This window comes from Chroicocephalus ridibundus, chromosome 20 (genome assembly GCF_963924245.1).
Source record: "Chroicocephalus ridibundus chromosome 20, bChrRid1.1, whole genome shotgun sequence".
NCBI classification, from domain to species: Eukaryota; Metazoa; Chordata; class Aves; order Charadriiformes; family Laridae; genus Chroicocephalus; species Chroicocephalus ridibundus.
In genome coordinates, this window is record NC_086303.1 from 4,215,409 (window position 1) to 4,225,316 (window position 9,908).

The 9,908-nt window shown below is 48.5% G+C and overlaps 1 protein-coding gene across 1 annotated transcript; it reads right to left on the reverse strand.

The window, feature by feature from the left end:
* Window positions 1-3,279: 3,279 nt before the first annotated feature.
* Window positions 3,280-7,515, reverse strand: LOC134525598 (acidic mammalian chitinase-like). Its single transcript, XM_063356598.1, has 11 exons — window positions 7,491-7,515; window positions 6,832-6,861; window positions 5,918-6,119; window positions 5,563-5,619; window positions 5,292-5,457; window positions 5,042-5,166; window positions 4,460-4,568; window positions 4,183-4,368; window positions 3,910-4,029; window positions 3,669-3,810; window positions 3,280-3,508 (listed from the first exon to the last, which is right to left on the reverse strand). The coding sequence occupies exons 1-11, from the start codon at window positions 7,513-7,515 to the stop codon at window positions 3,492-3,494; spliced, it is 1,179 nt and encodes a 392-aa protein (XP_063212668.1). The 3' UTR covers window positions 3,280-3,491.
* Window positions 7,516-9,908: the final 2,393 nt, after the last annotated feature.

Sequence of the window (9,908 nt, forward strand, 5' to 3'; positions counted from 1 at the left end):
TCTCCCACTTTTATACGCTCCTCTCAGTTCCTGCCAGTCTTGCGTCAACAAAGATGGACAAACATTACAAAAGCTGGTAAAGATCAGTATCACACAAAAGTGATCCCAGTACAATGGGCCTTAACACTCCAGCTGGAGACACCACCATTATCAGGCTGTGCCATGTCACGGTGCTGCAAGAACAGTGGAAGAACAAATTTAGATGGCTGTTCTTCTTAAATATTTAATTTACAGCGATAGGCTTTGTGTCCACACTGGCGATTGCGCAGTGATAGGTGGCTGAAGTGTTCACCTTGCGCTGTCATTGTGTCTGGCCGCAGGTGGCAGGCAGCGCCAGACCCAAGGTGGTTTACAAGGCTCTTGTCTCCTTGGCTGGGGCAGTCAGCGCGGCAGGGCTGAGGAGGGCTTAGGCTCACAGCAATGGGCTTTTTGGGGGACACAGGGACGGGGCTCTCTTGCTGGAGGCACAGTGTCTGTTGGGATGGAGGGGGCTTTGTGACCCAAGCTGTCTCTTGCCCACACCATCTGAGGTGGTGTCACTTCAGGGAAGCAGAGAGGCTTTCCTGGTGTGCCATCAGTAAAGGAAGCCAAGTCAGCTTCTGCCTTGTCCTTCTCCCACTTGCCAAGGTAATTTTCTTCAGGCAGAAGCATTCTTTCTTGGAGGCCCTCCAAGCCCTACAAGAGAGAGCCCAGGGACAGAGCATCATGCAGGTGTCATTTCTTTCACACTTCTTCCCTGCTCTCCTCGCTCAGCTTTCTCCCAAAGTGAGAGGCCTCTGTGTTGCCAAGCATCCCTGTCTTGCCTTAGTTTTCTGTGAAGCTCCATGGAGTGGAATTACCTGAGTCTCTTTTATTCTATATGAGCTTGTCTTATTTTTTTGTTTTCAGGATGCAGTGTCTTTCTTTTATGTATATTTGAATGGAATTTTTTCAAAGGTGTTTGAGGTGCTGAAAATGATGTTTTTAATCAGAAGATTCTGTCTGCACACTAGGCACTGACAGCACTACTGCAAATAGTGGAGTAAGACACAGCGTGCAGATGACTAGTTGCTCCACGCTGAGTTGTTCTTTAATTCACATTAAGATGATGTGAAGGTGAATTTCCAGTCGGTCACCCAGACTTGGTTGAATGGGAGCCTGGAAAACAGCCTCCAAGTTGCCCCTATCAGGTGCTGACACTGAAGTCACTGACCTGCTGCTAAATTTCATTAGACTTCTAGATTTTGTGTATGGAGTGGATTAAATACGGTGAATGATGAAAGAGATTTGTCATAGTGAGGCATGATGCTTGCACAGCCTTGCACCCATCCCATGTGAGAGGTGTCTGACAACTGACTCTCAGCAAACTCTCTAAAAACTGCTGTTTTCCGCAAAGACCTTAGTCATCCTGACCTTGCTACCCTCGGTGTACGCGAGCCATTGCTTTTGGGAGGCTGTTTTGTTCTCCCTGTCCTTGCTATGGAGATTAGGCAGGTCAGTGCAGAAGGCTGAACTGGGCAGAAAATTGAAGGTCAATGCAAAGGAGGTGTGTGTTTTGGAGAACCCTCTGCTAACCCTTATCTGGATGCAGAGGTACGGGTATCGGTCTCCTGGTACAGGGAGATTGGAGCTGACAGCCGATATGGGCATTTGTGCTGGTGGCAGCGTCACAACAGCCAAGGTTCATGTTAGCCATGCAGAGACATCTGCTAGGTAGACGGGCCCTTGGCTAGGTAGATGTATCTGAAAGCTGTGGCGTTGGGTTTCCAAGTGAAGGGAGGCTGCTTTCTATCACATTGGCAGTGCAAAGATGCTGTTGAGCTCACATAAATACATTCTGGGTTTGGGTGCGAGAAGCTGCGTGATTTTGTCAAAAAAACCCAAAACAAAACCACCTGGAGAGAGCTACGTGTGTTTTGGGCTGCTGCTCTGATGTTCCTCACTGCAGGCAGGTACAATGTCCTACCTCCACAGAGACAGTCTGTTGCCAGTATGTTTTTTCTTAGTGTGGAGTGGTGTTCTTGGAAACTCCTTGGGAATTTTCCTGGGGGGATTTACGCCAGATACGTTTGCATATAAGTCTATATGTAGGGCCTATGTTGCCAGAGCTCCTATGATCAGTCCTGAGGCCCAAGGTTTAGCCCAAGGATTCACCTGCTGGTAGGCTATGTGTATGGAGATCTGTGACTCCCCAGCGCTCTGAGATGGGCCTGTGTTTGCCTGTGTAGTACAGCCACGAGCACCTAAAAGCTTACTGGTTTTCCAGCACTCTTTCTGCTTCTCAGACAGAGTCTGTTTCTGAAAAGTTGATTCATGACCAATGAAAGTGAGGAAAAAGTCTCTCTACAAATTCTTGCAAAGCTGTGGCTCTGCTTCTTTGAAACTGGCTTTTCTTACCTGTGGGTCTGGTAAGAAACACTGGCCTGCTGTTGCTGCTATCACAAAGCCTTTCTTGCGCTGTGGCTTCTTTTCCAGGGAGTATCCGAGTCTGCTCCCCTGTTGTTTAAAAGCAGAAGCCTCTTCCTGACTTTTTTGCATCAGAGGAAGGGCAGAAGTGCCTGAGCAGCAGCAGAGTTCACTCCCACTCATTTCTCTTCTCTAAGCAGATGCTTTTTAAATGAATTTTTGTTGGGAGAAGAGGAAGAACAGTTTTGGGATTACGCTTATAGGCTGCTGCAATGGGGCATGAGTGTCCCTTGCTGCTGAGACCATGGAGGGGACTTCTGGGGCTCTAGGAGACATCAGGAGTCTGCCTGTGACTTGGTATGTGCCCAGCTGAACCATTCCTGCATGAGGGAGTAATTGATGCCTCATGGCCAGAGCGCCAGGGCTGTGGGCGCTTTGAAGACTGGTCCTTTTGGAAGGTAACTTTTCCAGGAGGAGAATGCTTTTTCCTGGATGAACGCAGAGGCCATGCACAAGGGCTCTGTGGGGAGCGAGTGTCCTGGTTGTGCCAGCATTACCCTTCTCTGTCAGGCATGGCCTGATATGCTCTGTCTCTTCCTTCTGCTTTTTTTCCCTTTCTGACTGCCCTGCTGGCACAGGAAGAAAGCCCTGGAAATGCCAGTTTATGGCTGTTTAAAATGCAGCTTGTAGATTCAGGCTCTTCGCTGAGCATAAGTGTAAGCATCATGAGAGAATCACGGAGGATCAAAATATTAAGAGCAAGATGAATTGAAACAAGAAGGACTTTTGCTTTTGCAGAACACTTTATTTAATCATTATTATTCCATGCAATAAGATCAGAGGGATCTGTTTGCTGTAATAGGATTGGTATCTTCATGGCCAGTTGTAGCAAGAGCAGCTGGTATTGTAGACAAGATTATCATGGCAATTCTGAAACGAGTTTTGATGTTCAAACATTGGTAAAAGCTGCTTTGGTTGGTTGAGCGTGGATGGCTTTACCAGCACAGAAATCCCTCCTGCCACAATGACTTGAATTGTTACTCCAGCTAGTGCTCACACTCCCAACTTCCGTGTTTAGGAGCTACAGGGACTTGTGGAGCGGAACATTAATAGCTCCTGCAGCCTGAAATGAAAGTAGGGAGAAGTTTTCCTTAGGGAAGGGATTATATTTATAATGGACTCTTGTCCCTACCCTCCTTCCATGGTTACACGGCGTTATGAACACATCAGCTTTTTGTAACTGATGTTGTAAGCACAAACCCCATATTACTCAAGTTACTCACCACTGTTTTGCAGACCAAGACCGTTCTTCAGGGTGGTGATCAGGGGATATTTGCCTTCCTTGCAGAAAGTGCCAGTGAAGTCATCCAGATCAATGGTCCAAACCATAGCGCCTCCAAAATTGTTCTTCTTCAGCCAGTCAACCTGTTCAGTGCCAGGGGAGAGATCCCAATTAGTCCGGGGACCTGCTACTGCAGAAGGCCTCCTGCCTTATTATGAGCATGGCCACACATCCCACCATACCTTGATGTTGAAGCTCTTGATGTTGTCATAGCCAACCCATTCGCTGCCTTTGTAAGCGTAGGGCACGTCCTGGGGGGCATCCCAAGCCTGGGTGGCTCCAGAGTCCAGGAATGTGCAGATCTAGGAAAAAGAGGGGAGAGGTAGAAGTGAGCAAGTGCCCTAAAAAAAGGGCAGTTGGCATGTTCCATGGCTGCCTGGGTTAAATATTCCTTGCTGGGTACTTTGAAGGGTGTTTGTGGTTTTGGCGGCCTAGGTGTGTAGGAGCACACATACCTCATAGTAAGCCAGGAATCCAGCCTCCTTTGTATAAGGTCCAGCTGGCCCTGGTCCTGATGTTGGTGCCCCAACAGCAGTGTTGGATGGGTTCTGGAGGTTGAAGCTATGTCCATAGGTTGGGAATCCAACAAGGAGCTTCTCCGCTGGAGCACCATTGTTCTTCCAATAGTTCATAGCATATTCCTATAAAAAAAAAAATCAAAGTTCAAGTCTATGCCAGGATTTGTAGGCAGGAATATGACCTCTGTGGCAGAGGCTTCCAAAATACACTTACAACACTGAGTTGGCTGTTACTGCCGCCGTGCAGAGGGCTGTTCTCCCCAGTGCGTCCATCCCAAGAGCTGTAGAAGTCGTAAGTCATCACGTGGATGTAGTCCAAGTACCTGTGGAGAACATTGCACACATCTGTCTGCTGGCCTGCTCAGTCACCCAGACCCGATTGTTCCTGTAGTGCTGGCCGATTACCCCACCGCATCCCTGGCCATATCCCCACTTTCTGCAAATCTGGGTTCTTCAAGACCTTGCTTGAGCTGGCCTTGGAAGTGCTGGAGCCAATTCTCTCCTCCAGTGGAGGGAGGCAGAGGTCAAGGCAGAGCAGGAATTGCGCTGGTATTCTGGGAACTGAGAGATGTTCCCCGATGGCACTGAGTGGCTGGAGCCAGCCTGTTGTTCCACTTCCCTGACTGAGGTGTGCCCTTTCCCACCAAACCAGCACCACTCTCGTAGCGTTCTTGCCTTACGCAAAAGAGCAGGGACCCCACCTGCAGTGAGGTTGGTTTCTGTCAGACAGTGTCAGAGTTTCCCTTCACCGCTTGAAGGAAGTCACCGAAATGATACCTGGGGGTTTGCTACTCACTTTCCAAGCTCAGGAATCTCGTAGCCAGCCTGAATGGTGGAAACTCCTGCAGCAACAGCAGCGGTGACCATGAGACGGGGCTTGTTGACCTGTTTGGCTTCCTGCTCAAAGGCTGCCACCATTTCCTGAGGGATGCCAAGAAACAGGTCTCACCGTGGACTCTCTGGCCTGAGGCTTTGCATCCGCCCAGGGCTCTGGCCAGAGCTGTGCAGAGCAGAGGGCTTGACCAAACGCTTTTGTTTGAACCTACCTTAACAAGGACGGAAAAGAGAGTCTTGTCCTGAGGTGGGCTGCCCCTGGACCCAGGGTATTCCCAGTCAAGGTCCAGCCCATCAAATTGATGCTGGCGCAGGAATTTGATGACGGACTTGATGAAGGTCTGGCGGTTCTGAGGTGTAGAAACCATTGTGGAGAACCTATGGAAGCAGAGCAGGAGTGAGTTGAGGTTTGGCTGGTGCCTCTTCGAGCCCCTCCCTCCCTTTCCAGTGTGCCATGATGGGAAGGAGATGGTTTCAACTTACTTGGCTGTCCCGAAATTCCATCCTCCAATTGCCAGGAGGGTCTTCAGATTTCTGTTCCTGGAAAGAGAGGGACAGGAACATGTTTTATGGCAAGTAACTGAGCGGTGTAGCTGGCTTTGTAGGCTGTGATCTCTTGGTGTGACACCCAAATACCAAGTCCACAGGGCACTGAGTCACTGTCACCATCCTCAAAGGATGGGTGCTGGCAGCCTGCCCTGCCCTGCCATCGCCGTCAGTCTCTGCCCCTTCTCCTCGGCATCCCTCAACCGTGGGTGGTGCTGCCACTGAGCAGAGAACAGCTGCTGGCAGGACCTGAGAGGGAGAACCAGTGAAGCCCTTTGCTCTCGGTACGTACTGGTTCTTCAAGCCATTGAAGGATTTGTAAAGGGTCTCGTCGTTCCATTCGTAAGTGGTGATCTCATTGTTGTTCATCCCAGCAAAGGCGTAGATCAGATGGTCGCACAGGCACGGGTCGATGTTGTTGGGCATGAATTTTCCCAGGCCGGTCCTGTACTGGGCCCAGTTGGTGAAGTAACATGACAGCACATAGGCAGTGCCTGCAGAGAAACAGAGGACGTGGGGTACGTTTGGACTGCATTGAAGAGATGTTAGTAACTTGAGGCAGAGTATCCTAACCAGATCTGCTCAGCAACCATCGGGCAGTGTTTCCCTGCAGGCTAAGGAGTTCAGAGAAAGTGAAGTAGGGTTGGCTGTCCCTCTGTCTCTCCTAGGATCGTATTGGATTTCTTTCCTTCCTCCTTTGTTTCAGTAGATGAGTGGGTCTAGGAGCCTCCCGCACCCTTAAACTCTTGAATCAGGGTGGTTCTCAGTGCTGGGTCTCTTCCCCAAAGGGAATCTTTCTCCTTTGCTGCCACATAAGGAAGAACAGAGGCAGAAGGGATCTCTGGTGAGGTGCCTGAAAGGTGGAAGGCTCTTTGCGTGTTTGCTGTGCTGCCTGTTTGACCTGCCTTTGAAAGATTCTGCAAAGACCGAGCTAGTGGCTGAACTTATGCTTCATTCAGGCTGTGCAGGAAGGGGCCTCTAAGAGGAAGTTTGTGTGAAAGAGGGCAAGATATTTGCACTTTATGTTGAGCGTGCCATGCCTCGTCACGCTTTTGTCTTCAGAGGCACCGTCGCTGTGTGCCTGCCTGTCTCTCCTTCCTCGCCCATGGCTCATACAAGAATGAGCTAGGAAATCTGTTGTAGTTGTCTGCAGGGGCCATAACTGAGAAGGATTTGGTAGAGTTGTGTAGGGCAGAAAGCACATACCTATTTGGGCGTTCAGCAGGAGGACCAGACCTTGAAAGAAAAAAGCATGGGATTAGTCTTAGAACTGAGAAAATGCCTGAACTAGCAGAAACTCTCTGGTATGTATCCTGTAATACCGACAATACAATTGCTTCTATCAATGGGCCTATTTGTGCCCCTCTTCCGGAGCATCTGTCTGAACTCAGCATAGGCTGTCTCCCAGGTCACAATTCATTCTGAGTGAAGGGGGAAACACAGTGGAGCTCATGGTCGTAACGGCTCAACGTTCTGCTGCTACTTTCAGCCAGGGTGAGGCAATGAGTGAGCTCCATGCAGGCTGAAAGAACAGAAGCCTTTTGGAATATACTCTGCTATGGAGAGAGTAATAGCCTTTCCATCAGAATGACCCGTTTTCTTCCTCAGCGTGTCATTCTCTTGGCCCAAGATAATTTTTCAATTTCATAAAGCAATTCAATCAGGAATTTGCATATCCAAAGAAAAAGAATCAACTCCAAAAGTAGTGCAACGTATAATCATCCCAAAAGGAACAGCTATCTATTTTCCTTTGACAGTAGAGAGCGTGCTGCATTTTTAATCCCCAAAAATCTACTGTATAACAGTGAAAGAGCCCCAAATACTTGTCATAAAGGTAGAGAACTAAGTTTTGAAGCAGGACTTACCGGTAAGCAAAGTGAGCTTGGCCATCTTTGACCAGAACTGATGTGGTGCAGACCGTCTCCCACTTTTATACGCTCCTCTCAGTTCCTGCCAGTCTTGCGTCAACAAAGATGGACAAACATTACAAAAGCTGGTAAAGATCAGTATCACACAAAAGTGATCCCAGTACAATGGGCCTTAACACTCCAGCTGGAGACACCACCATTATCAGGCTGTGCCATGTCACGGTGCTGCAAGAACAGTGGAAGAACAAATTTAGATGGCTGTTCTTCTTAAATATTTAATTTACAGCGATAGGCTTTGTGTCCACACTGGCGATTGCGCAGTGATAGGTGGCTGAAGTGTTCACCTTGCGCTGTCATTGTGTCTGGCCGCAGGTGGCAGGCAGCGCCAGACCCAAGGTGGTTTACAAGGCTCTTGTCTCCTTGGCTGGGGCAGTCAGCGCGGCAGGGCTGAGGAGGGCTTAGGCTCACAGCAATGGGCTTTTTGGGGGACACAGGGATGGGGCACTCTTGCTGGAGGCACAGTGTCTGTAGGGATGGAGGGGGCTTTGTGACCCGAGCTGTCTCTTGCCCACACCATCTGAGGTGGTGTCACTTCAGGGAAGCAGAGAGGCTTTCCTGGTGTGCCATCAGTAAAGGAAGCCAAGTCAGCTTCTGCCTTGTCCTTCTCCCACTTGCCAAGGTAATTTTCTTCAGGCAGAAGCATTCTTTCTTGGAGGCCCTCCAAGCCCTACAAGAGAGAGCCCGGGGACAGAGCATCATGCAGGTGTCATTTCTTTCACACTTCTTCCCTGCTCTCCTCGCTCAGCTTTCTCCCAAAGTGAGAGGCCTCTGTGTTGCCAAGCATCCCTGTCTTGCCTTAGTTTTCTGTGAAGCTCCATGGAGTGGAATTACCTGAGTCTCTTTTATTCTATATGAGCTTGTCTTATTTTTTTGTTTTCAGGATGCAGTGTCTTTCTTTTATGTATATTTGAATGGAATTTTTTCAAAGGTGTTTGAGGTGCTGAAAATGATGTTTTTAATCAGAAGATTCTGTCTGCACACTAGGCACTGACAGCACTACTGCAAATAGTGGAGTAAGACACAGCGTGCAGATGACTAGCTGCTCCACGCTGAGTTGTTCTTCAATTCACATTAAGATGATGTGAAGGTGAATTTCCAGTCGGTCACCCAGACTTGGTTGAATGGGAGCCTGGAAAACAGCCTCAAAGTTGCCCCTATCAGGTGCTGGCACTGAAGTCACTGACCTGCTGCTAAATTTCATTAGACTTCTAGATTTTGTGTATGGAGTGGATTAAATATGGTGAATGATGAAAGAGATTTGTCATAGTGAGGCATGATGCTTGCACAGCCTTGCACCCATCCCATGTGAGAGGTGTCTGACAACTGACTCTCAGCAAACTCTCTAAAAACTGCTGTTTTCCGCAAAGACCTTAGTCATCCTGACCTTGCTACCCTCGGTGTACGCGAGCCATTGCTTTTGGGAGGCTGTTTTGTTCTCCCTGTCCTTGCTATGGAGATTAGGCAGGTCAGTGCGGAAGGCTGAACTGGGCAGAAAATTGAAGGTCAATGCAAAGGAGGTGTGTGTTTTGGAGAACCCTCTGCTAACCCTTATCTGGATGCAGAGGTATGGGTATCGGTCTCCTGGTACAGGGAGATTGGAGCTGACAGCCGATATGGGCATTTGTGCTGGTGGCAGCGTCACAACAGCCAAGGTTCATGTTAGCCATGCAGAGACATCTGCTAGGTAGACGGGCCCTTGGCTAGGTAGATGTATCTGAAAGCTGTGGCGTTGGGTTTCCAAGTGAAGGGAGGCTGCTTTCTATCACATTGGCAGTGCAAAGATGCTGTTGAGCTCACATAAATACATTCTGGGTTTGGGTGCGAGAAGCTGCGTGACTTTGTCAAAAAAACCCAAAACAAAACCACCTGGAGAGAGCTACGTGTGTTTTGGGCTGCTGCTCTGATGTTCCTCACTGCAGGCAGGTATAATGTCCTACCTCCACAGAGACAGTCTGTTGCCAGTATGTTTTTTCTTAGTGTGGAGTGGTGTTCTTGGAAACTCCTTGGGAATTTTCCTGGGGGGATTTACGCCAGATATGTCTGCATATACCTCAATATGTAGAGTCTATGTGTGGAATAGCAGGGAGAAACAATATTTTTTGGAGTAATATAGATTACCATAGAAGCAAGTATGGTCATTGCTATTTTCTATGTTGTCAGACTTTTTTCTCTTTAATGATGGTTACTTTTCTAGCTCTGGAGCCTTTTTCTGTCATCTGTATTCACAAATTGTTAATATGAAGAATAGGAACATATTCAGATTTCCAGAAAGTCTGTTGAAGCTAGTTTGCTGAAAGTTTCTAAGGAGGAATCAGGTAATGTCTGGGGGGAAGACATAGAGGTAAGCTCTTTCTG